This window comes from Siniperca chuatsi, linkage group LG7 (genome assembly GCF_020085105.1).
Source record: "Siniperca chuatsi isolate FFG_IHB_CAS linkage group LG7, ASM2008510v1, whole genome shotgun sequence".
Taxonomy (NCBI): Eukaryota; Metazoa; Chordata; class Actinopteri; order Centrarchiformes; family Sinipercidae; genus Siniperca; species Siniperca chuatsi.
In genome coordinates, this window is record NC_058048.1 from 29,032,995 (window position 1) to 29,049,888 (window position 16,894).

The window sequence follows — 16,894 nt, forward strand, 5'->3', positions numbered from 1 at the left end:
CACTACTGGTGCATTTTTATATATAATTAAAAAAAATAATGTCTGCTAACTTGAACGCATTAATATACCAAGTAACTTATCAGAATAAACAGGTGGCTTAGGGTGCTTTGCGTAGATCTTTGGATAACGACATTAATACCGCGAGTTAAAGCCTATTTACGCGTCCTTTTCACCTATTGGTTGACACTCAAGTCACGAATAGATTGACAGCTGCCTGAGCCAATCACAGCGCGCGGTGGCGTTGTACTGGGCGTGGATACACGAGCCTCGTTTTTCTTGACTTTTCCGTCCATTTCAGTTCATCGTCACTACCACCATCCTTTTTAACCGGGACAACATGGCTACTGCGGCGAGCCGTTACTACAGCGAAGACGGCAGGGCAACGAAAAGACAGAAAACCGACGGAATGGCCACGGTGAGTTGTTTTTTGCGTGAGCTGCACTGGAGATTAGTTTAACTTGCATAACAAACACGGTCGCGGTGGTTTTCGTAGAGTTTGATTCATTCAGATGCGCGTTGAGGGGGGAAAAAAAAAAAATGTCACGACGCGTCACAGGTCATTACATCTATGTTTGTGTGACGGGTTGTCGTGCATAACTCTTGTTTTTAGTGAGCTAACGTTGTATATTATACGTCTGAGGCTAACGAGAACACGTCGCCTAACATATGTCGTACAGCTACCTGTGCTGTACGGTCTGAATGGGATCGTTTGAGGGCGGTTTCCCCAGCCGGGCCTCGCCTGAGCCCGGCTTTGTTCTAGTAACGTTACCGGTAACGTTAGCATTATGCTAGCCGTGAGCTACACATGGTAATCGGGGTGTTAAGACTGGCCAGCATCGAGTCGGCCGCTAGTTTGTGTGGGGTAACATTTTAGTCTCATTGATATGCAAGATTGGTTAAACCACCATTGCTTTAGATTTGGTGAAAAGCGTGTTAAATTAAACATTAAAACAATACACGAGCCGCGGCAATTGACTAACTACACACACACACACACACACACACACACACACACACACACACACACACACACACCGAGTGACCTGAGGTTATTTAGTATTTTGTTTTAAAGCAAGCATAACAAATACGGAACACGTGACAGACTCTATTGGCTGTTTTCTCTTTGAATTGTTTATTTTATTTTTTTAAATACCCTTATTTGTTTTATTAGTTTATATGGCTGGGACAATGCTCACTGATAAACATTTTTAAAAAAATCTAATTTTCATTTGCTATCTCTGGTCAGATGTTAAAAAGCCATCCTAAAAATAGAATACATCGTCATATTTTTTTTTAAAAATGCATCTACACAACATTATAAATATGCACAAAATAGTACATTACACATCTTACAGTAAATACAAACACTTACAGTTTGTAAAAATTGCAAGAAAGTCATGTGAGTAAATTTTAAATGAGACAAGAAAATGTTAACAATGAACTTGTTTGCTAATTTTATGGGGGGGTGTTTCTACACAGGGATACGAAGATCCACACAAGACCCTTCCTTCTGTGGTGGTGCACGTCCGGGGGCTGGTGGATGGTGTTACAGAGGCTGACCTTGTGGAGGCCTTACAAGAATTTGGAGCCATCAGGTAGAGAAAGGACCACAGCTTCATTTGTGTGGAAAATATGTGAAAGAAGAGTGTCCTTTCCACAGTGCTGATTAATTAACACAGCCCAAGGTTATGTGCATGGCGGGTTTAGTTCCTGCAAAATATGAAGTTTAGAATAACAAGCAATTAGCTGCAAATGTGGTCTGGTTGAATTTCCAGCATCTGCTTTTTTTCATCTGATCCCTTCATTGCTTTTTGTTTTTAGCTATGTGGTGGTGATGCCCAAGAAGCGTCAGGCACTGGTTGAGTACGAAGACATGAACGGATCATCCACAGCCGTAACCTATGCTGCAGACAACCAAGTTTACATCGCCGGCCACCCAGCCTTTATCAACTACTCCACTAGCCAGAAGATCTCCAGGCCGGGAGACTCTGACGACTCTAGAAGTGTCAACAATGTTCTTCTGCTCACCATCATGAACCCCATCTACCCCATCACCACGGTAAATGCAAATATTTGGGCTACTATAGCTGCATTTCCACCCAAAGTACCCGGAACTTTTATACCCGGGAACTACTTTTCAAGGAACCAAAAAGTTCCTCAGCTCACTGTTGTGTGCGTTTCCACCGCAGCCGAAAGACCCGGGAAGATTACACAAATTCAGATACTAGAAAAGCCACAATACACACATTTAGTTACTATTTATTTATCTGCAGAAATATAAATGTGCAAAATACAGCCTTTGTGTGCTTCAGCAGAAGACATGGGACGAGGGCTGCTGATGGTAATCAGTGTGCTTGCCTGGAGTAAACACACTGATCTGCAGCCGCAGTTCAGTGTTCCTGCCCGTTTTCATCTGGAAAAACACGTTGGAAAAAAATAAACATTGTCTCACTGCGACAGCATTAACAAGATATCATTATGTACAGTTGTATCAATTAATTTAGCCAACTCTTGTCTTAAGGAACACCACGATTCTACGCCATTAGTGGTTAGCGTTAGCATGTAGTTAATGTTAGTTTTTGACGTAGCAATAGTATTTAGCAAGCATTATGTGGGCCTTATGTGTTTTACCTTCAACCGACTGGTCATCCCGAAAGTCCCAGTACTTCTGAAAAGTCCTACCCCGGAGCAGGGACCTTTTTTGGGGGGGTAAATTAATGTCCCTGGAACTTAATTTAGACCCTGGTCCCTGCGGTGGAAACGAGTTCCTCCAAAGGTTCCTAGTCCCTGGGGAAAGTTTCTGCGGTCGAAACGCAGCTTATGTCTCTTGACTGGAAGTGTGGCGTTTCATCTCTTTTTTTTTTTTTTTTTTATTATTATTTATTTATTTTTTATTCATATGGTACAGTGGTGCCAGTGTTTAATTAATCTCTACAGAGCTGCATTGAGTGCCAGCCTGAACAACTGACGGCGTGTTGTTGAAGTGTCCGTAGCCTACTGTTGGTAGTACAGAAGCCTGTTAGAAGTTATGCTAGTTAGCTAATGTTTTAGTTTTAGCTTGTAATTTCTCAGTGTACTCCTCTGCTGCTCTCCTGGAGTTTGTTTCTGAGATGTTCTGTGTTATTGTGTTGGAAACATGCCGCCTAGTTAGAATTCCAGCAGAATTTGGTGTGCTAAAATATTTAATATGACTACAATGGTGGCAGTCAACTGCTCAGCATAGGAAACAGAAACCAAACATCCAGGGCTGCCACGCATGCAAGTCATTCATGAAACAAAAACACAAAACATTTCCTTTATCCAGCTTCTCTATTGTGAGGATTTGCTGGTTCTGTTTTCATATTGTGGTCTATCATAGGGGATTATTTTCATTATCGATTCTTTTCTCAATTAATCATTTTATCTATAAAATTAAAGAGTTTCCCTACGGGGATCAATAAAGTATTTCTGATTCTGAAATGTCAGAAAATAGTGACAAGTGTCTATCTAAGAGTCCAAGGTCACATCTTCAAATGTCTTGTTCTGTGTGACGAACAGTGCAAAACGCAAAAGTATTCAATTTCCAATCATCTAAAACAGAAGAAAGAAATGGAAAAACTTTTAGTTGCTGCCCTAAACTTATCCCAAAAATTTTTTTATGGATATTATGTTTTAGTGAATGTGGTCATTACAGTTAGAAAAGGTCTGGGTTTTTTATATATAATTATAATTTTAATTTTTTATATATATATATATATAAATTTAATTTTAATTAAAAAAAAAAAGCCATGCATAAGGAAACAAAATCCTGATCAAATTTTGAGATGCATATGGGCTCCTAGCTGTACTTGAAGTATTCACTGCAAACCATGACAACAACTTCTTTATACCTCTGCCATTTTTTGTATGTTAAACTGAGGTTACATTTACATATACCACGATGTTGTTGTGCTCACTTTGATTTAACGTTTGCCTCTGTGTTTCTGTGTAGTATGTATATAGTTGGTTTTGTTTTTTAACTCCGTAAATTTTCACAGGATGTCCTCTACACTATCTGCAACAACTGTGGGCCTGTCCAGAGAATCGTCATCTTCAGGAAGAACGGCGTCCAGGCGATGGTTGAATATCCTTTTCCATGAGCGCTATCTGGCATGGTCACAATCTGATTGTTGACTGCGGTGTGTTGACTACTAGTGGATTTCCACAGCATGACAAAAACAATATTCTAAAACATATAGATGTATTTCATGATACAGCACTAGTAGTTGCTGGTGACTGGCAGGTTTCTGGTAGGCTGCCAATCATAAGGATGCATATGCACATCCAAAAGTGTGTTGCAGGTGCTGGGTACAGATCTGCTCAAAAGAACAAAAAATACCTGCACATGACTCTTCTTCGGGCAAAAAAAAGTACCCGAGGAAGACCAGTTCTGGTCGAAATGTTGTCCTATCCACGTGGGATTACAGAAACTAGGAACAACATAACAGTGTGTATTTTATCTTTCTTATAACGTGGTACTTCCCTGTATTGTCCTTAACCCTGTCATCACATTTGACTCTGTGCAAAGCGCCCAGCGGGCCAAGGCATCGCTCAACGGAGCAGACATCTACTCTGGCTGCTGCACGCTGAAGATCGAGTATGCCAAGGTATTCCTGCAAAACATGGCACAGTCAATGTTCATAAACAAAATGGGTGTCGTGGGAACGGCATGAACACCTGCACGATATAATGCAAACCAAAACAATAGCCCTGGTAGGAATGTTATCTTTCTGAGTTGATGTAACACCTCATGACTGTCTTAACAAGATTACACGTTTTTACAAAGGTATAATAATTGCAGGTTATTGTTTCCGAACTCCATATTTTCGTGTGAAATTATAAAAGTGGTAAATCCATTTACCATAAAATGGACCTGTTTGTGTAGATGAGAACAGCAGCGGTTATCTGGACTGTGTGTCCAGAAAGTTGTAACACTAACGCAGTTGCTGTTGTTTCAGTTATATTTGGACTATAAGCAAACCTAATTTATAAATGTAAAAATAGCTATATATTTATTGTCAGCCAGGTTGAAACTTTGGTTTCTATATTCATGCTTGTATTCATATAAATTTTATTTCCTCAGCCCACTCGTCTGAATGTGTTCAAGAATGACCAAGACACCTGGGACTACACGAACCCCAATCTGGGAGGCCCAGGTAAAACCTTAAACACCCGAACACAGTTGCTGAGCGCCACACACGCTTTGTAGCTTAGAAGCCTGCTACTGTTAAGCACCCTTACTGCCACTGTGGGGAGTTTCAGCAAGCGGACTGCTGGGAAGATGGAGGCAACATCCTTCATTGATAATGCTACAGATATATTCTAAATTTGTGTTGAATATACTAATACAGTATTTTGGGAAGAACTTGTGTGGCATTATGACTGAAGTGTTGCTTACCTTAACACTTCTCAATACACACTATGTGGTCAGGGTTCATATGCAGGAGTCAGTTTGTTGTGAATAATATTCAGATAGATAGCTCATAACAATCCAACCATTTTATTACAAAAAAGTGGATATCAGTAATTTTAGCATGAGATCAGAAATGTGAAATGAATACCCACAATTCCAGTGACATATTTTAAAACTAAAAGCTAAACTCTGCTGTGTGGTGGGGATGGTAGGAACATATTTGCAGACAGAAAGATGACATAACTCACAAGCAACTGTATTTTTCAAGGTGAACAATTAGTCACTTTACTGGAAGAAAGCACGTGATGTCTGGAAATGGTATGTTCCTCTATATCTTGAGGGTAGCTTTCTTGGTCCTTGTGGCATGCAGTTGTTCTGGTTTGCTTTACCTGACTGGCTTTGGCTCGTTTGTCACAACAGAGTTTAAATGAAACGCAACATGCTCCGCCCCTTTTGGTCATTTAAAGTCTCACACAAGCGCACAAAATTAAAACATCTGTATCAAATAAGTTATTGCATCACGATTTAATGATTGCTGCATTTTAAAATGAAATTATCAAATTTTGAAATAGTAACTAAATCTCATTAAAACAGTATGTCCGATGATCATTTCCTCAAGATTATGCAAAGAGAAGATGTTAAAATTAAAAATGTTTAATTTATGCAGAAGTCATAAAGTTCATACAAGGCAAAATGACTGTCAATTTTTTTGTTTTGTATTAACCACAAAATTAGCTTTTATTCAGGACACCAAACCGTAGATATTTACATTGTATTGTAAGTTTAATCCTCTAAAATACAGTCAGCTACAGTAATACTGTAATGGTGGAAAGCGTAAACAAAGTTTCCTGCAGATCCTTTAAAGTCTTAAAAGGCACTGAATTCATTAAACTAAAAATAAGGCCTTAATTGGTATTAAAATGTCTTATATCAATCTTTCAAAAGTCTTAAAGATGCTAAGACATAGGAAGTAGGATTTTATGAATCTTTTACAAGGCTCGTGTATTTTTTATGCAAAAAACATTTTTCAAACTCGGTGGGATGGGAATCGAGGCAGTGGAATCCAGAGGTGGGTAGTAACGAGTAACACTTACTTAAATCACTAGAGTAAATTGTACTTGTCAGAGTAGTTTTAATACAGCATACTATTACGCCTCCACATGACTGTTCAGAACAGCATAATGGCTGAAGCTACAGCAGGACCATGGCTTTCAAATAGTGCTAGTGGCTAATCAGACAAATTAACAGCGCACAGTGCAGCAGGCTCCGGTTGTGAAGTCAGTACATCAGTGAACCGTGCTGACAGAGAGCAGGAAGTGGCTGTGGTGTTAATGCTAATGAATTTAATAATATAGATACACAGCATATCATGCTTCAGAACTACTACTACTCCTGCTTTCTGCCGTAATGTAAATATTCAAGCTAACTGTGTGCAGGCGGTGTGCATTTGACTAGTCGTGCTCATTGGCGTAGCCTGATGACGAGAGACAAAAGTAGAGACCAAATTATGCACATGGGGGGACAAACTACTTTTATTTCAATTAATGATGAAACATCACAGCATTATATCCTAATTAGCCTAAATGAGTCATGACATGAGACATTTTCAGAAAGATTAGAGACTGATTTGGCCACTTGTCTAATCTTACTGTGTTCATGTGATTGGACAGACCTGGGCTCACACCTGATCTGAATTTTGCCACATTATGACTCCGGTTATCAGTTGCTCTCTGATGAAATACATTTCTACATTTACTGGTTAAAGTTGTGTCTCCATTCATTAGGTACTTGAAACTATACAAAAACAATGCAGTGACAGCTGCACTTTATGGGACTGTGTATCCTGTTTCAGCAGCTCCTGAGCTGTAATTATTGCAGAAATGAACTTGTTGTTTCCAGTCCTTCATATCTCTTGGACAGTGTCACCAACCATAGCCTTAGTTGACCTGTTAGTCACTGCCAGTAATAATACAGTGACTATACATTCAATAGTCAGGTTAAGTACAGGACCACATGTGTAGCATCTTACCAAGGGTTGGATGTTGCTAGTAAATAATGTGTCAAATCCTTTAAGAGGAATTTGTCCATTATTGTTGTACATGTTGTTAACAATTGTTTAAGAACCAAACATATTTTAAAAGGTTTGCATGATCACAATGCTGCAAAATCTTTCAGCTGTTTCACAGTGCTACATTTCTTATTTAAATATCTTATCATAGAGAATTGAGACCAGTTCCTCATTGCAAAACCAATTCACTCTTGTACACAACCTTTTATTTAATAAGGCATTGTCTGTTGAGATCAAGATCTCTTTTGTATGAGAGACCAGAGTACAGCAGAGAGAAAGAAAAACAAACATAGCCAGACATGACAAAATGACTTTTCCTCTACAACGTTGTTGGGGTTTTGTTTGTTTTGTTTTTTTGTATTTTTTTATACCAGTTGTAGTAAAAGTAATAGGGAAGTTTTAAATATTACTTCTCTTCAAAGGATACATGAGGTTGATTTTAGGATTTGTGATACTTTGATTCCAATGGGGTTTCAGTGCAGTAGAGTTTTCTATCGGTTACAAAAGCCATCCCCGAGACAGAAGACAAAAGTGCTGTCTGATGAACACACTGCTGCGTGATGGGTGTTTCTTATTACCTCTTAAGAATCCTGTTTACGTATTTCAGCCATTAAGAAACAACCCTGTTGTGTGCAAAGTTTTCTTTTTGCCAGCATTTGCAGTTCCTGCCTTCCTTACCACACCTGTACATTCTGCAGGGTTTTTGGGATTGCTTGGGGTGAAAGAAGTGAGTTTAACTTGAAGTTCAAAATGTTAGCACTATTACTAATATTTTTTTTAACAGTTCAGGCAACATGTATTTCATCCTTGAAAAAAATGTGCTTGTCACCAAGACTGATCCTGGTCTTTTCCACTGTCATCTAACTTCTACCATTAAATTCTCCCATTTGGTTGTGTTTTTTAACTTTGACACAAAATCCCGTTGACCAACAGCATACTGAAGTCCTAGCACTTATGGTCAGAGTCCCACTCAAGCCAGCCAAAATGGGTATTGATATAAAATAAAAAGTGTGTCTGACAAAACCAGTTGGTGTCAGACAGCCAGCCTTATCTGTAGCTGATATTTTGAAGTGTCATTTGTCTGAGAAGTGAGAACAGAGGCATGGACCAACATCAGTATTAAAAAAATATATATATATCTGCAACATCATGTAACTCTTATCTTATCCTGATAAATCTGTGATCTCACCAAGTCCAAAAAACATGCACAGGAATTTGTGCTAAGAGGGAGAGGCAGATACATGCTGACAACATCACCACTCAGCAACCACCATCTCAACTATCCACTTCTTCAGTGAGGACACAACCACTATCATACAGAGGGCCAAATGTCCCCTGAGATACACGGGGATAAACTACAAGACACCACCCATTCAACATGACGATGTAGGACTGATATACCACTCATTCCTCATCTCCGCATTCCAGCACAAGAGCCACGAAGACAACGCACACTTCTAGAGGGTGGGGAGTTTTGGGCACTGAGCTACACTTGGTCCCTCCCCCCTTCCCCCTTTCCTACCCATTTTGAGACACAAGCGAATGACACATTGAAGCAGGCCAAAGCTTACATCTACAATCCCCCCCACTGTCTACACCAAATGGAGACTGATACCAGAGAAGACACAGCATCCACCCAAACAGAAGGTAGTGACAGACATCTCTCAGTACAACAGATGACGCATACTGATAATAACCAGTCGACCAAGATCACATTTTTAAAAGCCTTGGCCCTTCCTGTACTGTTTTGGGCTGCATTGCTCGTCACGCTTGTTGACACGAAAACAAAACATTCAAGCAACACACTCTCCGACACTTGCTGACGCCGTACCAACTGATCCAATAGATGACTCACACCCCCGAATCAAGCTGTAGCCAGTCACATTGGAGTCAACACAAGACAACTGATGAAGATAAGACACTGCTGACAACACCTTCAAGCACACTGAGAGCCCAGTCAGGCCCATTTTTGGTTTTACCCCTTATGTGTTTCCTCCAACATGGAATTCAGCTTTTCTCTCTTGCTCTTTCTCCCCATCTCTTCATCTTTTCCTCCCTCTGATTTTCTTACTACATGCATCCCTGTTTAGCTATCCCTTTTTTTTGAGTGCCGTTTTTTTTCCTTAATACTTTAAAGTCTCTAGAACCTGTGTAACGCCTTCCATGTGATGCAGGTTTGGCAATTTGCGGCTAAGAGGAGCCAGCTTCCCAACTGAAATGTGCTCTATGGCAGCCTCAAGGCCTACCAGTGGGCGCTAAGCGGACTATTCCAAAAAGGAACAAAAAGGATGGAAACGCCAGCCAAACGGTCAACCGACCCACCAATGGGCGTTTCAAAACCAGGAATCGATCCTGAGGTGGAGAGTTGTTTCCCCAAAAGAGGAAATGGATAAGAGTATGGGCTGAAATGAATTGAGTGGAGAGTGGTGGAACTACTGCAGCAAATATCCTCCTCCCACTGTTTGTAAACATGCAGTAAGTAAATCGAGACCCTCCTCAGGGAACATAACTGCACAGCACCACATGACCCCAAAGCCCAGCACCCAACATCGCCACACAAGACTGACATAACTCGAGTTTTTTTTTCCTCATACAGGCTTAAACTTTCTCTTTCTGGAAGAGGGTGATGGTTGTGGTTCTGTCGGAGCCTGCATTTCTAATGTCACTCAAACCTACTGTATGTCTGTTCGCTATGTCTTGCCGCTCCCTCTGTTGGCAGTTTAGAGCCATAAGGAATCTCATTTATGTGTGGTTTCCTGGACTTGTGTGGTAATTTTCTTTTGGGAAGTAAATCATGTTTTTAATCTGGAGAACGGGTGAAGTTCATATTAATTCATGTAGGATGTGCTTGGCCCATGACCAACACTGTTTATTACAAAACATTACATACCTGGACAGCCAGGAGAGCTTTTCATGCACCAGCCACAGTGGCTGCTGGTGTCCAAAATTTACAAGCTGCTTTTGCTCTTTTGGTTGCCAAATTGCTTGCAGAATCTGCATGAGCCTGGTTGGTCACCTGCAGAGGTACCAAGCCATCCGCATTTCATAGTAAATTTTTGTCTGCATTTATCCTGAAATACTTCTCAAATGAGGACAGGCAGCTTGTTCTTTAGTGGTTTTACTGCACTCTCCTGACATTTAACTGGGGGTAATTTCACATTTGCCCAGAAAAAAAAAATGTACCTTTTTGATTAACCTGGCTTCCATTCTGATTGTGTATGATTATTGTGTACCTGTACAGATGGTGATGCAGATGGCAATGGGAGCAATGCAGGTGTGTGTGAGCGTACAAACTTTATTTATACATGTAGCCATTTGTGATATTTATCCAGACTGATTTTTTTTTTTTTTTTTTTTTTTTTTTGTTTTTTTTGTTTGTTTGTTTTGTTTTTTTTTTATTTGATATCCTTCCTTGATCATCAGCATCCCCCTCATGTTTGCCATTTCCCCCAGTTCCACTTTATATGCTAAAGGTTTACCATTGTGGATGTTTTCAGATTAAAAGGGCTTGTGTTTTCAGGGTTATTTCCATAGAACTTAATATCAGTCTTGCAATCTGTTACATCCCTGTGCCTCCCTCCCCATTTCACTCAATTAATATTAATACAGACACTAAGATAATTTCAGCTACATTGTTTGATTGTTGTAGCCTGCCTTGAGTGTAATGGGGGGAGGGTTATACGTCTGTGCTGGTATGGCACTTACAGGCAAGATGAATCCATCTTGAAATGCATGCGTCTGTCTTAAATAACTTGTCAGGACTTTATCAAGGACTCCCATCAAAATAGTACTTATCTACTTAATGGTGTGCAAGCTGAGGCAGATTTTTGCATCAAAATGTCAGTCTACTGTGATACCATATCTTAAATGCGCAGGCATCCCATTGTCATGTAGAGATTGCAGCCAGTCTTGTTCCCAGTCTCTTCTTGTCATATTTACCTGTCACTTTTTCTTCTACCTTTCTCCTCTTCTATTGTTGTCTTGTTCTCACAGATGATGTGAATGCCAACCCCAACAAGCGCCAGAGACAGCCTGCTCTGCTGGGCGACCACCCTCCAGAGTACGGTAAGGCTCTCGCACCCCTGGGGAACCAGAAAACGCACTCAAACATGCTTGCGTTTACAAAATACTGTGCTTATCTCTTCTGTACTCTGACTAGGACTACTTCTGTTGTGTAGACAGTCTGGAGTATTACATTTGATGGGTTTTAGGATAAATAAGTCATTTATTTTCATTTTATTTTTATTTTTTTAAGTAAATGGGTCCTCCACACAGTGGCAGTGCCGTGTTGTAATTTTTAACTTTCACTATACACATGCTGTATTTATGATATAGCGACCAAATCTTTTTCTCCAAGCAATGACAACGTTTTCTAGAAAAATAGTTCTCTTGAGTTGCCCTCGCCTTGCTCTATTAGTAGCATATTTTCTGTCCTCTCACTTTCTGGTCTCTGCCTCACTCTTCAGGAGGTGGCTACCATGGCTACGATGAGAGCTATGGGTCCCCACCCTATGAGGGTCGCCGCATGGGTCCACCAATGAGAGGGCGTGGAGGAAGAAGCTACGGGCCAGGCTACGGACCTCCTCCCCCTCCTCCTGGCGAGTATGGTGGCCATGCTGAGTCTCCAGTTGTCATGTTGTACGGACTGGACCCCATCAAGATGAACGCTGACCGTGTCTTCAATATCTTTTGTCTCTATGGCAATGTAGAGCGGGTCAGTGTCTGACAGTAGATGAGTCTACTTTTGCTGTGATGTGGAAGGAGAGGCTGTCTGCACACTAAAAGTGGCAAGCTACCAAGTTTTTTTTGCATTGTTTCAACCTGCAAGATCTTTATCATGCAAACATCCATGTGAAAAACAGGCTGTATATACAGATAAAGAATGAAATGACAGCCCCACCTACAGTCACATGGTACAAAATAACACCCCTGTCAATTTGCTGTGTACAGAGAAAATGCGCAATGTAGCACATAAAGGGCATGTAATACACAGAAAAGTAAAAAAATGTGTACATTGTGCAGAATATGCATGAGAAGAAGCAAATCAACAAGCTGAAGTTATCAGCAGGGCAAGGAATGTTAAAAAAATAAAAATTTACCTTTAGACTAAAACAGGGATTATCAATTGAAAACAACTTAACAGACTGCTTTTTAAAACAAAAGTGAATCGGGTTTTCATGTGACATGGGTGGAGCTTTGTGTCTACCAATGAATGCTTTGTCTCTTGAGGGCAGGGCAGCACTGTATTGCAATACAACTGGTCAATCCTGTCTTGTCACTTTCCATAGGTGAAGTTCATGAAGAGTAAGCCTGGGGCAGCCATGGTGGAAATGGGAGACTGCTATGCAGTGGACCGCGCCATCACTCACCTCAACAACAACTTTCTCTTCGCACAGAGAATGAATGTGTGGTGAGTTCACCCTGTCCAGTTCCAAAAACACTTCTTTTGTCCAGAAGAAGTAAGCTTTGCTGTGAAGTAGGAAGCCTCAAGCGTATTAGAACTGAAGCATTGTGCAAATGAGACAAATTTAGTGCTGTTATAGTAATGCGGTTGTCAGTACACTAATCATTTCTTCCTTATTTAGTTTTTGGCCTAAGTGTTACTGAAGCTTCAGCACTGCACACAGTTTAAGCCGTACTTGATGGCAACTCTTGATGGAAAAACAATATATTTATGGTGGAAATTGGTGCACAACAAACACTGTTAATGTACAACTCCTCCTAACGTGTAGAACCCTTTGTAGGGGATCGGAAATGTCGGTGCTCCAGCCTCTCCTGGTGTCTCTCCTAACTTGTAAATGAAAATGCAGTTTTTAAATTTACAATAATCGTTCCCTGCAGCGTGTCCAAGCAGCAAGCCATCGTACCTGGTCAGTGCTATGAACTGGAAGATGGCACGAGCAGTTTCAAGGACTTCCACGGCTCCAGGAACAACCGGTTCACCTCACCAGAACAGGCGGCCAAAAACCGCATCCAGCACCCAAGCAACGTGTTGCACTTCTTCAACGCCCAGCCAGATGTCACGCCAGAGGTTTTCTCTCAGGTCTGTAGAAAGAGGAAATATGGGTGTTTGTTTGGAGGAGTGTAGGTTAATGTATTGAGTGTCACATGAGAAACTAATTTTACTTTAAAATTGACACACCATCACCTGCATTTTCGTTTTTATTAAAAAGGCAACATAAGGAAAACATTTATTGCCACTGATTTGTATTTTATTGCATTGGAATATATGTATGGCCAATGAAAGTAGTTAAAAACGTACTAAAAATAACTGTTGCAAGCTTTGACTATCAGAATAAAAGCATTTAAAGTGCTGTTTTGCACGCAGTCCCTAATAGATGTTGTCCTCTTTACAGATTTGTGATGAGATTGGTGTCAAGTGCCCCGTCAACGTCAAAATGTTCACAGGAAAGAGTAAGCTGCTTTGATTCTGCTTATTTAGATATTTGTTTTTAAGCCACTGAACATATAGAAACATTATAGTTAAAATCAATTGCGGCTGCTGTTACCTCTGGAATCCCTCCGTAGAAATAAACAAAGACAGATTTGTCACTTAAAGTACTGTGTTGTAATTTTGACCCCTGTCGGCCACTCTAACCACCAGGTGGTGCAGCTCCCAGTGACCGCAGTGCTTCAGGTCTGCTAGAGTGGGAGTCCATCAATGATGCCATGGAGGCCCTGGCCATGATGAACCACTATCAGATGAAAAACGCAGGTATGTGTAAGACACTCTCACATAATGTCTGAAATTGTTCCCATGAGCCTCTGTGGTGCTGGGCAGGAATTCAGACTTTAAAAAAAGGTGTGTTTCAGGTACCTTGACACTGTCCAGTTTGAGTAACAGACCATAATGCTTCATAATGCTTTAAGACAAGATTTTACTACTTGAAAATGTTATTACAGCGACAGCTGTCCTCTGTTGCGAAGATCTCCAGGTAAACTGCAAAACAGCATTCATGTTACAAAGTAATCTACCATCAATGTGCACTTGCGCGTATTTGATTGGCCACCGCAGTGCCTTGCCAAAAAAAGTTGCATTGCGTTGTGGCCTTCTGCATCGGCAGTGCAATGGCCTAATTCAAATGCATGATCGCTGCATTATTTTTATTTATTTTTTCACAGTGCTGCTGTCTGTAACACGGCCTGAAAAGCCATAATGTTGCATTAATTACATGTTCACTTTTTTGTAAGTATTTGTATTTACTTGCATAGTTATGACACTTGGCTCAACCCCGAAACTTACTGGAGTAACTTCGACAAGAGCAGATTTATACCAGGATGTAAACATTATTATTGGGTTAAATAAGCAAGGTCTCCCAGAGGAAGACTGATTTTGTCCCTTGGTTAATGTTTATCGTTGCCTAATTTTTAGTCTCTTCTCTCTCTTTCTAGCTGGTCCTTACCCTTACACCCTCAAACTGTGCTTCTCCACTGTTCAGCACGCCAACTGAGTGCACTCTTGTAGCCAGGAAGACGAAGATTGGTCCACCATTCCCATGTTCACATGTACTTTGACCATGACTGCTTGCAACACATCTGGGGAAAAATAGACTTTCAAAAACACATCAAATACTGTGAAATAATACCTTTTCACAATGTAATTGATCCCTAAAGTGCAAAGTCATCATATTTGGTATATTAAGCAGACTTATGCTAACAGGCATTTAACATTTTTGATATTTATGCCCCAGATGTGGTTTATAGAGTATCAGTATCCGTGTGTCTTCAATATTAAGTTGTCCTTTTTACTTTTTGTATTATGCTTATACAGGAATCGGACATGTGAGAAAGCATATTTGAAAGAATTGGTTTTATGCTCAGGTTGGTTCAGTGGCAGTGGACAACATGGTTTTGTAAAAGATTTGTCTTTTGGAACTTTTATTATAGCTCACTTTTTTTTTTTTTTTTGTTATTTTAATGCTACCTACTCAGTTCTGCGTCTCCATGTCTGATGGAGAATTGTTTTGTTCTAAGAAAATAAAAATAAAAAATCAATTTAAAATTGAGTTTATTGTGCCATCCTTTTGCATTTACTATTTTGTGCGCTCCTGTTTGTCCTGTCTGGTAAATTTTAACTGCTTTCAGGCTGATTTTCCCCAGCACTGAAGGTATTGTTTAGTTTACCTGGAGGATATGAGCAGAGCCATTGTATTTGATGGTGTTATGAAGAACTACACTGTAGTAGTGTGTCCCAAATCAATACTACATACTAATTTTGAGTATGTAGTGTATTCACACTGGAAAAGTGACCACAAAGTACACTCAAACCAGGCAGTATGCATACTAAATATGGTCAATTGTGCTGTTGATGGACACTAATATCCCACAATGTGATGCACAAAGGAAAAGGAGCAGCTGCTCACAGCTTGAAAAAAGTTGTGGATGGTGGTGAAACAGCTCCAGAGAGATCTTGGAAAGCATCAAGTATACAATCTTAAAGACCCCTGCTTTCAGGTTTAATTGCAGGGACATTCGAAAGTCACAGTTTGACGTCTGTGTCACAATAGTTTCATTTCATAAAGCCAAAACTGTATACTATTAGTATGTAGTACATACTGTAAAGAATAGGTGTATTGATTTTTGACACAGTTTAACTGTGCAACTAAACCAAGAGTTACTGAACTAGTGTGTAGTGGCTAACTGGTGAAAATTTGTCTTTTTGTTTAAAGACAAGGGCATATTTTTGGATACTTTTGGACCAATGAGTAGAATTTCTGTTTTCTCCTCATTTTCTTTTTAGAAAAGTTACTCAACCAGATGTTAAGAGCAGGTAAGAAGAGCATTTAAGGAACTGTGGTTGTCTGGTGAAACCGAGATGTAAAGTTGTGTATCGTCCGCATAACAGTGATATTTGACATGGTGATTAATTATGTTGCCCAGAGGGAGCATGTATAATTAGACGGAGTAGAGACCGGAGGCATTGTCTTCTGAAGCTGCTGACATTTTAAAAACCCAAAAACATTAGGTAAAATAACCAATAACCAAAGAGAATAGGACCCAGAATCCTTCCTTGAGGAACGCCAAATTTGATGTCAAGTGTCTGACACAAAGTTGCCTAAACTAACAAAGAATTTTCTTTCAGACAGGTTTGAGCAAAACTAGTAGAGCACTGTGCCAGAGAGACCCACTCATTTCTCAAGTCGATTGATTAAAATGCCATGATCAATCGTAGCGCTCAAATCTAACAAAAAGAGGACTGCTATATTGTTTGAAATTCTTAGGTCATTTACTACCTTTTTTTAATAAAGCGGTTTCAGTGCTGTGGTTGGATCGAAGACTGGAATATATCGAAAATATTACTGAATTCAGGTGACCTTGTAACTGCTCAAATACAATCTTCTCAAGATGTTGACTTATAAAAGGAGGATTTGAGACAGGCCTGTAATTAGCAAGGT

At 40.1% G+C, this 16,894-nt stretch overlaps 1 protein-coding gene across 2 annotated transcripts; it reads left to right on the forward strand.

Annotated features, from left to right (window-relative positions):
• The first annotated feature begins 259 nt into the window (after positions 1 to 259).
• On the forward strand, positions 260 to 15,505 carry LOC122878869 (heterogeneous nuclear ribonucleoprotein L-like). 2 transcript variants are annotated; one of them, XM_044202343.1, is made up of 14 exons: positions 260 to 415; positions 1,480 to 1,595; positions 1,822 to 2,059; positions 4,017 to 4,102; positions 4,529 to 4,625; positions 5,102 to 5,174; positions 10,741 to 10,773; positions 11,493 to 11,564; positions 11,966 to 12,213; positions 12,788 to 12,909; positions 13,341 to 13,542; positions 13,856 to 13,913; positions 14,104 to 14,214; positions 14,892 to 15,505. In XM_044202343.1, the coding sequence occupies exons 1-14, from the start codon at positions 338 to 340 to the stop codon at positions 14,948 to 14,950; spliced, it is 1,593 nt and encodes a 530-aa protein (XP_044058278.1). In that variant the 5' UTR covers positions 260 to 337; the 3' UTR covers positions 14,951 to 15,505. The 2 variants fall into 2 exon arrangements, with proteins under 2 accessions (XP_044058278.1, XP_044058279.1); XM_044202344.1 differs by lacking the exon at positions 10,741 to 10,773.
• The last annotated feature ends 1,389 nt before the right edge of the window (positions 15,506 to 16,894 follow it).

Excerpts from the sequence above, each read along its gene's own strand:
- LOC122878869 (XM_044202343.1), top strand. The coding sequence starts at position 338 with ATGGCTACTGCGGCGAGCCGTTACTACAGCGAAGACGGCAGGGCAACG. Across the intron at positions 4,103-4,528 it reads GGCGTCCAGGCGATGGTTGA|ATTTGACTCTGTGCAAAGCG; the intron begins ATATCCTTTTCC and ends CCCTGTCATCAC. Across the intron at positions 13,543-13,855 it reads CGCCAGAGGTTTTCTCTCAG|ATTTGTGATGAGATTGGTGT; the intron begins GTCTGTAGAAAG and ends TCCTCTTTACAG.